The 15,329-nt window shown below is 38.2% G+C and overlaps 2 protein-coding genes across 10 annotated transcripts in view; one reads left to right on the top strand and one right to left on the bottom strand.

The window, feature by feature from the left end:
* sgsm3 (small G protein signaling modulator 3) overlaps positions 1-1,477 on the top strand; it is a 25,882-nt gene extending 24,405 nt beyond the window's left edge. For 7 of the 8 annotated variants that reach the window (XM_079831068.1, XM_079831062.1, XM_079831067.1 and 4 more), the window contains one exon: positions 427-1,476. Coding sequence is in view for 4 of the 8 variants with exons in the window: in XM_079831062.1 (XP_079687188.1) it covers positions 427-510 (84 nt within the window). In the remaining 4 variants the exon portion in view is untranslated. Of the gene's footprint in view, positions 1-426 lie in introns of all 8 variants that reach the window. The other variant, XM_079831069.1, reaches the window with a different exon arrangement.
* gtpbp1 (GTP binding protein 1) lies at positions 1,475-15,329 on the bottom strand. 2 transcript variants are annotated; one of them, XM_079831131.1, is made up of 13 exons: positions 14,532-15,326; positions 12,515-12,626; positions 12,253-12,433; positions 8,763-9,111; positions 7,595-7,718; positions 7,370-7,484; positions 7,140-7,284; positions 6,883-7,065; positions 4,932-5,067; positions 4,661-4,839; positions 4,352-4,516; positions 4,030-4,068; positions 1,483-3,192 (listed from the first exon to the last, which is right to left on the bottom strand). In XM_079831131.1, exons 1-13 carry the CDS (start codon positions 14,718-14,720, stop codon positions 3,094-3,096), a joined length of 2,016 nt encoding a protein of 671 aa, XP_079687257.1. In that variant the 5' UTR covers positions 14,721-15,326; the 3' UTR covers positions 1,483-3,093. The 2 variants fall into 2 exon arrangements, with proteins under 2 accessions (XP_079687258.1, XP_079687257.1); XM_079831132.1 differs by lacking the exon at positions 4,030-4,068 and having other exon boundaries at positions 1,475-3,192; positions 14,532-15,329.

The following is a 15,329-nucleotide window of genomic DNA, read 5'->3' as shown; positions in this document are numbered from 1 at the left end:
ACTTCCAGTGACTAGTTGCTGTTACCTTCAATGTGGGAATTTATGAGGTCTTTGCTGTTGTCTGTAATAGCATTGAGAGGCATAACCTGGAGTTCAGATTTCCACAGTGACGCCACATTCACTTGAAACACAAGACCATTAGCACTAATGTTAGCTCGTAGAGGAAATAACGCTCTCTGTCCTTTAGTTGTTTGTGCACAGTGGTTCTTATTTCACCAGTGACCTCCTTGTCTTGAGCTCTCAAGCTCTGATAGAGTGCCACCTTTAATTATAGTAAATTAGTCGTGAAAATCAGCGGGAACGCTGAGCACAGCCATTTGTTTTAATATATTCAGCCATTAAGACAACAGAGAGCCGTTTAATCAGTGCAGCGCAGTTGTGAAGACACATTACCGAACGGCTCAATTTACCCCATTCTTTTTTCAGGAGAAGGAGCAGAGGCCTCTGAAGGAAGGAGTTCAGGACATGTTGGTGAAACATCACCTCTTCAGCTGGGACATTGACGGCTAAAGCATCACACACATCCTGTGAGCTGCACACATAGGCCAAATCACCCTCCATCTGCAGAAAAACAGGGATCACATGTTCATTTCATGTACAGTTTTGTCACATGGCTGAGTGTTTGTGTGTCTTGGCACAATAGTTTCACTTAGTGACTTTCAAGTCTGGCTGTACAAAGGAGGAGTCCTTTGCCACACACAGAATCAAACTACAGAAAGGGCCAGTGTGGTCGGCCTGCAAGCAAAATAAAAAAATGCACCATTTGGGGAACAAATACAGTGGTCCTGACTTATGAATGTTGCCTCCTGAAGAATTGTTTTCAAGAGCTAAATCACTGACTAAAATGTGGTTTAATTCTGATTGTACATTCCCGATATACACAAACCTGAAACGTGACCATTCAGACAAACACATTTTCATAATTACGCTTCGCCATGTCAAACGATCTTCAGAGGATTGTCAAATCAAGATGGTTTCCCCAATATCGGGTTACCACCCCACATCTGTAACCTCAAATTACATCTTCAGAAAACTAATGACGGCAGGTGATAGAGACTCATTTACTGTAGTCAGATCTCTCTCTGTGTAGTTCAGACTGTAGGACATGAAGGACATCACTGATACGTTGTTGGTGTGACAATGAATCAACCTTGTGTTGCACATCTTGGTATTTCTTATAAACCATGTAAAGTATGAAGAGATGTAAAATTTATGAAGTCTAGTGCTGCATTAGTCTAGATAAAGTCATAATGAACCACTCTGAATCTGTCAGTGACACGAGAGCCTACACTGGCACAATTACATTTTACAGTAATTTAAAGGAAAAGGGTCCATTTTGTAGTTCTTCTAAATGATAAAAATTGTTGTTTTGAACCAAAAACTAGTCTGTAATGGTTTAGCATGACCAACTCGCAGGGCTTTAGATCATATCCACAATCACTGATGATGTGTACGTAAATAAAAGACTATATCTGTAAGAATACTCGTTTGTCTTTTATTTGTGCAACATCTACTTGCTTTAATCATTTATTTTCTGTTACACAACCAAGTGAAATGTATTATTGAACAGAAAAAAAAATGCAGAGACTTGGTTCAATCTATTGGTTGTTTGATTGGGTGAAAGCATATCTAAACATGAGCTTGCAGTCGATTGTGAAAAGGGACAGGGTTTAAGCGGACTAAATGATTGGAGAAGATCAGCATACATCATCAGACAGAAGTCTGTAATTTCACCAAGTTGTGATTAAAAGTTACTAGGTTAAACTTTTAGAAATAAGAGTAATGCATTTAGAAAATAGAAATTTTTAGCTGAACTGTCAGCGTTAAATGGAAATTTACTCTACCTCAATGTATTTAGTAAAATTCTAATGTTTTAATTTCAAACGCTACACATCAGTGATAAATATGGGGTTCTGCTCAATCTTTAATTTCACAAAGGGGTCTTTGGTCTGACAAAGGTTGAAGACCCCTGGACTAGATGGGACAAACTCTTGAGAGAGAATCACACTTCAATTGTCAACATCAGTTTATTTGTATATTGGTTGTGGAAAGTTTCACAACATGTAAACGCAGAGAATGGTCCAGGTGTCGTATTGCCTCCTCTAGGGTGTGAATATTAAAGCTCCATAAACAGTATAGCAGTATGAAAGGATTTACAGCAAGTGTTCTGGAGGCCTGTCAATCACAACTGGGGAAAAAAAAATCTTACTGATTCATAAAACATCTTTTTTTTTTCTTATCCAAGAACAACTGGCACTGTTTTGTAAAGTTTCCCCATGATGAATTATTTTTAAAAAATCTTTGAAACTTCAGATCTACTTTGTTCTTCATCACTTACTCTGTGTATTTCGCTGGGTAATCTGAACATTTTATTTGACAATTTAAATATGCTCCCAGAACCTGAGCAAAGTCTATCAGGTCTGACAACACTAGGGTGACCAAGGATTTGGGAAACTTGATAGACTGAAATATGAGGTAATAATTAGCAATGAGTGTTAAGATTTTGAAGTACGTTTAATTACCAATTCGCATTTCACACTAAACTAGCTGCCAAAAAACTTTGCAATGTGTCTAAAAGCCGCCACTGAATTCAGCTTAAAACACCTTCCAAAAGTATCTCTTATCGTCATGGTCCACAATAACAATAATGCTAATTCAAATTAAATGTGGTTGCGTGACAAGGCTGTTATAATAGTCCCTTTAAAACAGTTTGCTACATATAAAGAAGTGTTCATTTTGAATGGGACTATCTTAAAAACGTGATAGGAATGACAGTCATTGAGCAAGTACATGATGTCATGTTCAGCAGGAAGAAACAGACTTAAAGTGTATCCTTCTTAAGTTGACATTTACAGCCAAAACAGAACCACCATGCAGTATGCCCGTCCTATAGTCTCAATATCTACGGTATATACAGTCTACGAACACACGCACGTCTTATAATAAGTTAAAATTCACAAAACAATGTGCATGTTGGTTCTGTGAACTCCTTAAGCTTTTTCGTCAAAGTGGTATGGTCCATGTGGGCAGGTAAAAGGCAGAAAAAAGGCGGAAAACATGGAGGGTGTACTGGACTCTTGAAAAGGGGCGGGTTTAGCAGCCCCCGACCGCACCAGCAAGGGTCACTGTGGAGCTGTTTTGAGGTTTGCCTTTGTGCCGCTGACCTCCTCGTCTTCTGCCTCCAGACTTTGGCTGCAAGAAGAAAAGAAGGAAGTTGTTGACTTCTAAACTTTACACGATCCTGATATGTTAACTAACATTTTTGGTAACACTTTATATCACATACTTGGTATAATATATAAAATGGTATAAAAAATTATAGTAATAATACACAGATCCACAAAATAATTATACAATAAGTAAATGTAGTTCATTAGTAATAATCAGTATTTGATTTGCCAACTTTTACATTTTCTATGGAACAAAAAAAGAAGAGAAACATTTGAATTTTGTCCATTTGAATTCTAGATGTGTCATTTAAAACAACTGAAATGTGTCAATTGTTGAGAAAATTAAATAAATTCATTAAAACCATTCCGATTTAAAAAAAAAAAAAAAAACATTGAAGCTGTAATTGAATAATCTGAATATTTAAATTTTATCTCTCTTAAAAAAAATCAATTAAAGTGCAAATCAAAAAAAAAAAAAAAAAAATTTATGCTTGGTTGGATTCAAAAGTATAAAATTTGCCACAAAAAAAAAGGGGTAAATGTCTATAATTCAAATTTCAACAAAATTCCAAATATTCGTCATCATTCATTGTCGGCCAAACAGATCACACTGACAATGAAAAAATTATAACCATCACCCAAAATACCAGCAAGTTGTTCATAAATATACCGCAACAGGAACACTCACAAACCAGCAAGTATTACAAGCCTCACTCATTTCCATGCCACAGTATAATTTGGGTAAAAGATACGTCATGCAAGGTCCTTTCAGTACCACGAGAACATATAAGCTCATATCCTGTGAGGGGATAATTAGTGGTCTTAGAAATGAGCGAGTCACTTGGTTCCCTTGTTTTACCTTGTTCTCTTTGTTTTGAGGGTCTTCCTCCATTTCTGTCTGAAGCAGTAAGAAGTGTGAAACAAGGTAAACGAAAGCAAAGCAAAGCGGAGCAGTTTATGGGAAATAAAGAGGGATGAAATGGAAGAACAGGAGAAGAAAAGCAACCGAAGAGCATGATGCAAGTGAAATAAATAGATGTATCAAAAGGAAAATAAAAAAAGGAGTGAAGGGAAAAAGGTGATAGAACGCTATTAGACTGGACAGGTCAGACGAAGCACAGCAAGAAGAGAAACTGACAATAATAACAACAACAACAACAACGCATAATTTCTGTTATTACCTGTTGTGGTACGTTTTGCTGAGCGGCTGGCGATCCTGTGCTAACAGTCTCCTCATTGGGTGGAGCCGCTCCATCCTCTCTTCTAGCCGGGGCTTTCTTTGTCGACTGCATCTTGATTTGCGGAGGTTTGGAGTTTGACGGCTGATTATTTGTTGACAGGAGCAACTACAAGAGAGAGGGAAAAAATGAACACTAAAATCATTCTGAACGATAATAATGCCAACTTCTGTTTTATCCTCATCTACTAGCAGTGTCTTTAAAAATACCGAAACACTTCCATGTATTCGGTTCTGATCACATGAAGCTGACCTTGGTGATGGTGCCCACAGCTTTGGTTCTTCCCTCTCTGAAGACAAGCCTCTGGTCTATGTGCAGGTACTCCGGGGTTTTAATGAAGCGGAAGTGTACGGTAGCTTTGTCTCCTGTGCGCAAGCAGTCACTGGTCATAGACAGGATAGTAGCGGTCTGCCTTATGCTACCGCAGTGCACTGTGGGACGGGGAGAGGCAAGTACGAGAAAAATGGTAAGAGGAAAATCTCACATACTTGCATTCAAGAGTGTGAGAGTGCATGCATCTCACCCATGGCTTGATATCTAGGCGAGATGGTCGTCGGGTGATGTAAAACTAGTATCTCGGCCTCAAACTCCCAGTACGCCTGTGGGTTTAATCTTGGTGACACCATGACCATGCCCTTCCTTATTGAGGAGCGCTTGATCTGAAGGAGAGAGAGAGAGAGAGAGAGAGATGACAAGGAAATAAGAGGGGATACTGTAATGAACAGCAAGATATATGAGGTTCATGAACTAATGACTCTTATGAACAAGTTGTCTTAAATACGAAAAACAATCCATGATTGCATTTCCACAACTTTCCAAAAAAGGGAAAAAATATAGAGAGTAGAGATTCAACGGATCACAAACCACACGGTTTAGAAAAATACTAGCCTGACTAATAAAGTGAAATACTGTATGCCAATTACAAGCATAGATGAATACAACAGAAAGTTACAAATAAAGTAAGGTTTAACTATAGTATTAATTTTGGGTACAGAAATGTAATAACTAAATGTAAAATAACACTTCGTTCAAAGTATAAATTTAATTTAGATTCATCTTTGTTAAAGCTGTTTTGTTGTTTGATTAACTCGTTTTCTGAATGGCAGAAAACAGCAGGTATTTATAGGCTGCAGTCACTTTAAGACCTCATCCTATTTCTTTCTCAACTCGTTCACTTAAAACATAACCGACTGTGTTTACGAGAATACTTGCAGAGACTGGAATTTTGTTTTATAATTTGTGTGTATGTGTCCATCCAGGAATCAATTTGGAGTTTGAATCTGAAACACAGATAACACCTTGCGTGTATCGAATTAAATTCTCCTTTGCCTCTTCCAGTGTTTTATGTTTTAAAATCTACTGAATGTGTAAAGACAAAACGTGCAAATGATAACCTTTCACTCTTTTTTGATGAAATAGTATGGAAATTTCACATCACGATTATAGTGACCCAAATTATCATGGTTATCAATATTAATCACGGTTTTCTTCAAATGAGATGAAAGTGTTCAAAAAGAACAGAAAACATTTCAACAAGTTTTATATTTGAAAATCAGCAAACAACAAATAAATCAAGCAGCTCTATGCACTTTTTTAAGCTAGATCTCTATTCTGTGGGATTTCCTTCCTTATAATGGCCGTCGTCAATAGCAACGCATAACGCATAAATGATAATAATTTGGTGTAAATATAATATCTAATATTACCTCTGTAAATATATTCTCATCAATGTTATATCAGCTATGACACATTTAAATCTAGCATATTTTGTGTATGAGCCCAAACAGTATCCAAGTGAAATAATGCATATCCATATTTTCATATGATTTGAGTTTATTTTATTAAATATCAAAAATACCTGACACCTAGATGAACACTTTACAGCTGGTCTTATGACTAAGTCATTTTCTTCACATGCTATACAAGTTAGAACCGTGTATACCAATCTTGTATGTAACTTTAGAGACGGTCCCTAAATTCGCAAATCTCGAACGTCAAGCCGACTTTATGCCAGTTATATCAGATGCGCTGTGGTTCTGCTGTGTTTGTTTGAAACTATTTTCGCTGCTGAAATAGAACAAAAACAGTCAACCACTGTATGATGAATGAATCTCCTGCGTACATCGCACATTTTCAGGGAGTGAGAGCGCGCTCTGAACAAAACTCCGGCTAATCTGAACACCTTTGATTATTAGAAACACGTGTGGTTAGTTATAATGCGCAACACGATTATAACATATCTTTTAAGAAGACTATAATAAGTTCAACCGCCATTTTTTTTTCAATGAAAATATTACTAGATTTACAATGTTGATACATGTAAAAAGGGTCACTAGAGACCAGCGTCCATTAGGAACTAAACCGCTTCTATCAGCAACCATCTTTGAGTGATTCTGTAATTTGTCAACTAAAATAATTTGGACATAATGTTTCATTTTAGCCATTTATTTAGTCTGGAACCTATGGCCACTCACCTTTTTCAGAGCAAAAGAGGCCGTCTGTCCACCACGGACCTCTTTCACGGGCATCCTCTTGCGGTGAATGGATTTGACAGTGATGGGAAGGAAAGCGCCCAAAGGGTCTGGTCCAAGAAGCAAAGTGTCATTGAGTCGAATCAGCCCTCGTAACGTGGTCCCAGATACAACCGTTCCTACACCCTTCCCCCCAAAGAAAATCAGACTTGAGAGAGGGGAGACATAAATATATAAACAGAGACAGAAAGCATTCTTACTGGTACTGAATATGTGTCATCTATCTGAAACTCGGCAGGCTCGTGGTCTTTGAACGAGCTTCTGGAGGAGAGCAGGTTCAGGAACATCTTCAGTAGGTCCATGTTCTCTCCTGTGACGTTAGAGATCTGGAAGATGGGACATATTCTACAAAACAAACAAATATAGATAAGTCTGGAGAATAATTGGGTTAAAAGTCAGCAGGTAAGCAATGCGTAGTGTGGGGCACTACCTCTCAGAACTGAAGTTGGATGCTGTGACGATGACATCATCTTTGTTCTGGACTAGGACAGGGATCTTTCTGCAACCTGGAGACTTTAATATCTTCTGCAGGAGCTTCAAGGTCTCTGAAAAGACAGGCAGTTTTAAATTCATTAGTATGGCACGACCTACAGCTTAATAAACCGTAATTTACAGTCAATTAAACAATGGCATTATATGTGGACTCATGGTTCACCTTGAAGAATATTAGCTGGACACATGTCAATCTTAGTAACCACCACAAAAACGGGAACATTGAGAGCTAATGCTAAACCCAGGTGCTCTTTGGTCATGCCAACAATTCCTGCATTACTTCCAATCTGTGAAAGAGAGTGAAAAGGAGTAAATTTAAAGGTCAACGATCATCACTTCACTTTGTTCCAAACCTTGATATTTTACCAATATTTGAGTTTGTCATGTATTCGCTGTGCTTGTCGTAGAATCAAGTAGTGATGGGAGAAACAAAGCTTTGAATCATTTGAATCAATTGCTTAGCAAAATGATTCAGTTTCGAGGCGTTTGAAACGCCACACGCTGGTGACCCCTGCTGGCCAAACATGCTTAAAAAGACCCTTTACAAACCCATTGCAAATGTTATATTGAAAGTAAAATCTATCAAATGCAATTAAATAATCATCTTATAAGATTAAATATCCATCTTATAAGATTAAATATCAAGTATATGTGTAATATGTTAGGTTGTTTGTTTAGCTGAGCTATGCATGAAACAAGCCAATAAGAGACTATTAACTACTATTATGCCTTTCAATTATACTAATGTCTTATTTAAAACATGTACAAATTTATAAAACTGATCAGAGATCAGGAAAAACCCATAAAGACTGGCTCAATGGTTCGCCGCTGGGGGACGATCTCAGGGAATCGTGGTTAATATATCGCCCTCCAGCAGCGAACCATTGAAATTTCAAAACGTTTCGAAACAGTTGAGACATAACAAAGCATTGTTTACTGAAATCACCTTACTTTGGCCGTTTGATACACACGCCGAACCACTGATTTGAAACAAAATGTTCGTAAAAGGTTTCGAAGCTTCATGAAACAGTGTTTCGAAATCGCCCATTACTAGTTTCAAGTCCTTAGCTTAGCAACATGCTAATATCAGAATATTAAAAAACAATTGTGAGCAATCGTGAGTTGAGGCAGTTCTTGTTTGGCTCACTCTTACTACTTATGTAATACACATGAGTGACTGTTGGCGGTGTTGCTGCCTATGAAGAACATTTCAAATGAGCTACTTATGAAGTTCTATTTTGGTCAGGATGCTGAAATTGGAGAAGCTGTAGCTGCCTATCAAAACATCAAGGCTCAATAGGTTTTGAAAGAGCTTTGTCTTCCCTCCTTACCATCAGCATGCAGAAATCAGGCAGATGACCGGTCATTCCAAACACAGTCGTCTTTAGGTACTTCTCATGGCCAGCAAGGTCAATAAAGGTAATGACTTTAGAAGACTTCTCACAGATCTTGGTCCAATCCAGGCTACCTCCGTGACTGTCAGGTTTGTTGACTACCTGGCCCTCTTGATCAAATCCCAGGATGTCATTGCCCACGCTGCTGGTGCGCCCACTCTCCATTTCGTGCTTGTGCCTGAAGAGCTTCTGTCGCGCAAAGCCACGACCATTATCCAACTCTCCATGAGTCAGCACCCCTAGCAGAGTGCTTTTACCGGCATCCACATTCCCCACTACAGCCACCCTGAGGTAAACACCATCATGACTCTGAGTTAGTAATCCGAAACGGCTACACTCAATAAAGTAAAAGTGTCTTATAGAACTTGGAAGACACATTAACGATGCCCCTTTAACAGAGCACAAGTGATACACAGAAAAGAAGGGTGTCAAAATTGTACCTTCAGGAGTACAACAGCTTGTTGCTGGGGCAGTACCTTTTTACTCCTAAAACGGTGCATATTAGTACCTTAAAGTACAAATACATACCTTAAGATACTACTATGAACCTTTTTGTGGTAACCAAAAGGTCCTTTTAAGGGTACAGCCCCAGCGACAAGCTGTTGTACCCAAAAAGGTACAATTTTGACACCCTTCTTTTTCGGTGTGTATGGGTCATTGATAATGTACATTACCATTGAAAAGTGTGGGGTATGTGCATTTGTTTTGTTTTTGAAAGAAGTCTCTTAAGGTCAACAAGGCTGCATTTATTTGATCAAAGTAAAGTACAAACTGTAATATTGTTAAATATCATTACAATTTAAAATTACTTTTCTGTTTTGTAATTGCTTTTTTGTTGTTCTTTTTAATAACAAAATATAAAATAATGAAAAAGATTTTCATCTTTGCCTGCCCCTACTTTGTTCTGCCATTCTTTTTTCTTTTATATTTTGTTACGTTGTTATGGTGCAAATGGCTCACATGGGCTGTGTTTACACGTCTTTTTTGTTAAAATTTTACTGTTAATGTGTGACAAAACGTAGTTTTAAGACTTTTTCAGGTGATAATGTAGTTGTTTAAAGCTCAAATCTGTGGTTTATTTATAAAAAGAGTGCCTATTTTAACATTTTATCTGGCGTTTTCGGGGTTGTGAGATCCAGGCGATCAGCAGCGCTCAGCACCCCGGCGAGAGCAGCCTTTCCTCGGCTAGTCCTTCAGACATTTGCCACTGGCTCTGATGTCTCAAGCTATAATTCGTCTTGTGTATATGTAACGGCCGATCTTTGGTCTCATGGATCTATAATTTGTTTCCTGGCAAATCGTTTAGGCTGAGGGCAAAGTGCAGTTTCATTACTTTTTTATTTTTAGGCTATTTATATGTTACCGTTGTAGCCTACTAGCACTGACTTTGAACGTTTGACTGAATTGCTATACATGAAGTAAAGCAAAACAATTCAGTGCAATATATTTACTTATACTTTTGTATTATTGATCATACATAAACTTGCATTTAACAAAAAGAGACTGGGTTGTGTTTCATGTAATTTAATGTTATCACAGTGATAATCATATGCACACTTGTCTGAACCAGATATTTATACAGATTTTCTCCTCATTGTTGTCACTACTAGAGCAAGCTCCTGATTGGTTAAAGGGGGGGGGAAACACTCAGTTTCAGTCAGTCTCATGTCAATCTTGAGTACCTATAGAGTAGCACTGCATCCTGCATATCTCCGAAAAGTCTTTATTTTTATTATAATTATAAAAGAAAGATGCGCTGTTCCGAGTCTTTCCGGAAAAAGCCGTGCGGCTGGGGGCGTATCGTGTGGGCGGAGCTAAAGAATGTCGAGCGCGCGCCGCTGTTACTGTGTTGAGTTCGTCTGAAAGCTGCGTCATCCCTAAAAGCCGGGAAAAACTTTATTCAACATAAAAAATGGCTTTTAATCGGATACATCCATACATCTATGATCCGGAATCAGACCCAGAGGCTGAAGTTGAACAGGAGGAGCAGCAAAAACGACTAGAGCAGGACATCTCTATGTGGTATAAGTTACACTAACTATATAATATGTTTAGCGGCTTGTGTTATTTAGAACACCATGTCAAGCGCGAGTGTTACAGTGTGTGTGTGTGTGTTTACGCGTGGTTTGTGAAGACATGATTTGTAGTAAGCGGACTGGTTTTGCGCGTCAGGCTAGTGTTTACATAGAAAGACATGGAATAGTAGCGCATTTGAATGAAGAAGCGCGCTTATTTAGTTCAACATATTTCCCCATTCTTTGTGTATTGTTGTTTGGACTCTCTCTCTCTCTCTCTCTCTCTCTCTCTCTCTCTCGCTCTCTCGCTCTCTCGCTCTCTCGCTCTCTCGCTCTCTCGCTCTCTCGCTCTCTCGCTCTCTCGCTCTCTCGCTCTCTCGCTCTCTCTCTCTCTCTCTCTCTCTCTCTCTCTCTCTCTCTCTCTCTCTCTCTCTCTCTCTCTCTCTCGCTCTCTCGCTCTCTCGCTCTCTCGCTCTCTCTCTCTCTCTCTCTCTCTCTCTCTCTCTCTCGAATTGTCCGTACGGCCCATACAAGGAAATTCCGCCCTGTTGACGTCAAGCGGACCCATGATCGAAAAAAAACTTTCCGAAACTTATGACTAACAGGAAGTACTAATTTTGGCAAAGAAATACTCCCATCAAACGTCCACCTTAGCTTTTGAACCTGTGTCCATGTTTAGCATGGGAATCCAAGTCTTTAACAGTGCCAAATGCTCAATTCGCGTCGCCTCATTAGCAGGATGTCTATTCGCATCTTTGCATTGACTTAACATGCAAGTCACTCTCGCAAAACGCTTCATTCGCGTCCGATGGGAACGCACCATCAGGCTAACATTTTTTAAAATAGGCAAATTAGTTTTACCTTACTGCTCAGTTATCTATAATAAAACCAATATGAAAAAGATTTGCAATAAAATAATCATGATAATATCGTGACTAGTGAACTTCCTGAAAAAATTTTTTTTTATTAAAAATATATTTGTGTGTACTGTGAAGCAGTGTTTATAAGATTATTTGATGAATAAAAGGTCCAAAAGGATATATTTGAAATAGAAATCTTTTGTAACATCATAAATGTCTTTACACGGTCACAGTCTGTCACTTTTGATCAATTTAATGTGCATAAAAGTATTAATTTCTTTCAACAACAATCGCACAAACCTGCAAACTTTTGAATGGTAGTGTACATTCTTGATCTTTTGGAATAACTTTTCTCTCTCTTTACATTTGTTCACGTCAACGTTTGTTGTATGGAAAATAGCAGCCTGTACATTCTGCTAAACATCTAATTTTGTGTTCCAAAAAAAAAAAAAAATGTCTTAACCATGAGTACATGAGTCCAAGTGTTTATTTTTGGTTGAACTGTGCATTAAGTTGCAAGAAAAGGCCCTTTTCTCCATTGACATCACTCACCTAACCTCCAAGAAGTCGGCTTCTCCAACCTGGCGACGAATAAGGTAATCTCTGACCTGGCCACCAGCCTCAGTACGCTCCCTCAACAGGATGAGGTCTGCCTCGATCTGCTCACACATGGACCTTACTGTGGCCACAGATGCATCCATATCACTCTCATTCAAACCATAGTCTCCACCATCTGAAAGAGAGAGAGACAGGCTAGTGGGTATTCATAGAAAAATCTAAATTGAGTCTCACAGGGTTCATTTCAGTGTCTTACCTGAACCCACCCCCAAGACATAGATGGTCTCCCCGCAGCCCTCGTCCATCCTCTCACGCAGTTGCCGTAGTAACAAGTCATACTGTTCTCCATTGGGACTGACCAGGGCTAGCTATGATGCATAAATGAGTCTTATTAAACACAGAATGGTTGCGAGAAAAAAAATTCCTCCTGTTAGTTTTGTTAACACCATCTGACTCAACATCAGTGTAATAAAAGGAACAACAAAGTCATCAATGGACTTGGAGAACAGTTGTCTGACTTTACTGCATGTTACATCAGATGTTATGAGGAGTAATGTTGCACAAGGTGGAGTCACGAAGATTCATGCAAAGCACTCTTTAGCAGAAACAGAGCTCAGCTCCAGCCATATGAAAACAGATCCTCCCCTCAGACAGAAACGGTCTGATGAATGATAAGGAGGCTGCTGCCATAGCAAAAAAAAAAAAAAAAAAAGAACTCTCATCTGCCCTGGTTCCCACGTCCATCAGGGTTAAGCACTGGTGGCTATGTAGACCTAAATTAGAAGTCAACGTGTCAAGCTGTGCCACGAGGCGACATGCTTTACATCTTCTTAAGCCATTTTAGACAACGTTTTTCTAACTCTTGGGACATAATGCATGACATTTTAATACAGTAATTGATAGAGTACATTAAATAATTGTACTTCTAATTAGGTACTAGCACTTATTTCTTGGTGTGCCCATATATGAGACAATAATATCCATTCCCATTCTTACTATTACCATTTCTCATCTCACTAATCATTTGCCATGTGTCATTAGTCAACGGGTAGATCATAGACCTAGTTCACTTAAAAATATTGCTATAAAGATTAAAATTGTTACTGGAATCAACTGGAATGTACACTAGTATCTAAAACAAGGGATACTGTTATTTATAGATTTAACTATTTTAATAGTTGTTAGTAAATAAGAAACAAGTACTAAACCTACTGAGTAGTTACTTGTAAAACTGGAATTAGGTTAAAACACTCCAATACATGCTATTTGAAATAGATTATTGACATCTTGAGCACAGAACTCAATGGCAAATAGTAACTATTTGTATCTAATGAAGAATTACTAGTGAAATTGAAAATGATGCTAGTCACTGTTGAATTACAAACTAACTGGAAACATTATAGTGGGCACTGGCTTATTATAACTTACACAATATTCATATTCAGAGGTTGGTTATTTTACTAAGGGTTTTTATTTTTATATTTTCCATTTTAATTTGTATTGTGGTAAAATATGTAGCATGTTATTGTACGTTTTTGATATTTGTATTATTTAAAAGGTCAATATAATTTAATTTCCACTTTAGACATTTTACCACATCAGGTTAAACCAAGTGAAAACGAGAAAATATTCCTAGGCAACTGGCTGAAATTAAATAAGTTGAATTTTTATTTCAATTAAGGAATTTTGTATGGTTTTAGTTGACTATAACAACCCTGATCATAGCTCCATTTCTACATGGTGTGATAAACTTTAGGACCATAATTAAAAGTTATCAATTCGTGTAAAATGCACTTCCTCATTCTCTGATCTGTTTGTTTATCTCCTCTGTGACTCCCTCTCGGTAAAGGGAAATCCCTGTGTGTTGCGTTGATATTTCATCAGGTTGTGTTGTCAGGTTGTCATCTATTTCATTCATTGGATTTAATACACATTTACAGTCCAAGATCAGCTTGCTTTACAGCTAAACCCCCACACAGATGGATAAATTACAGAGTCATATTTTAATACTACACTACGACGGGATGCATATGATACAGACAATAAGAAATATGTTTAAAAATATCGTGAACGTAGCCGGGTTAGCTTAGGTTTACGGTTACGTTACAAGCATTCAGCTCAGCTCGTAAAAATATCAAAAAGTGACTAAATCAAATAGCATGATTAAAAGTCACTTCAAATGCTCAACATGTAGCCATATTATTAATAATACATATTTTGTAAACACCGTAATTCACTTCGACTAAACGGACTCTTGTTTGTTTGAGGCCTACCTTACTGGAGAAGTCTATGCCGAGATCCACGGCCTCGCCGTTGAACAGGTCCTCGTCCTCGAAGCACTCTTCGCCGTCATCATCGCCGCATCCACGGCTAGGAGCAAATATGCTAGCGGCTACTACAGACTCTGACAACCCTATGGCCCCGGGATTAAAAACCGGATCCGTCGTTGTTAACGATGCCATCTCTCGGGCAGCAGTTTTTAAAATCAAGCTAAAAAACTTTAAAACGACACGGCTTTTGGGGGAACAATTGTAAGCTGATGCAGCACAAACACATTCAGACTGTAACGCCGCTCACCACTAGGCTAAAACCTGCTGCGTCGAGATAAACAAGTATCGCTACATATTACTACTATCACAATAACAAGCTAAGACGATACTAGAACACCCTAAAATCTTACAAGCCTGTCACGGTGCACGTTTAAGTGATAGCTTAAATTTTTAAAGAACTACGTGTGTTTTTCTTATCCTCATGAATTATTCAACAGTGGTCCTGTCCAATCGCTTTCTTCAGAGCCCAAATCACATGTGTTATTATCCAATGAAAGTTCGTGGGCAGTGCATATCTTTACAAATAAACTATAATTGTATTGGAAATGATGCAACATTTATTTATACACTCGCAAGGCTTGTTTCGGTACAAGCTTAGCTGGTTGACAGAAAGAAAGAAAAACTATTAGGAAAAAGAAGAGACTAATTATGAATACCAGACTCAGTAGATCATTGCTACGAGAGAAAAGAACAGCAGATTTCAGTTGACCGTCTCTCTCTATCACGCAACTGTGTAACTCC

This window comes from Gobio gobio (genome assembly GCF_949357685.1).
Source record: "Gobio gobio genome assembly, chromosome: 1".
NCBI classification, from domain to species: Eukaryota; Metazoa; Chordata; class Actinopteri; order Cypriniformes; family Gobionidae; genus Gobio; species Gobio gobio.
This window is presented reverse-complemented; position numbering and strand designations above follow the sequence as displayed.

Excerpts from the sequence above, each read along its gene's own strand:
- gtpbp1 (XM_079831131.1), bottom strand. The coding sequence starts at position 14,720 with ATGGCATCGTTAACAACGACGGATCCGGTTTTTAATCCCGGGGCCATA. Across the intron at positions 7,285-7,369 it reads TCCAACTTCAGTTCTGAGAG|AATATGTCCCATCTTCCAGA; the intron begins GTAGTGCCCCAC and ends TTTGTTTTGTAG. Across the intron at positions 4,840-4,931 it reads GCCTAGATATCAAGCCATGG|TGCACTGCGGTAGCATAAGG; the intron begins GTGAGATGCATG and ends CCCGTCCCACAG.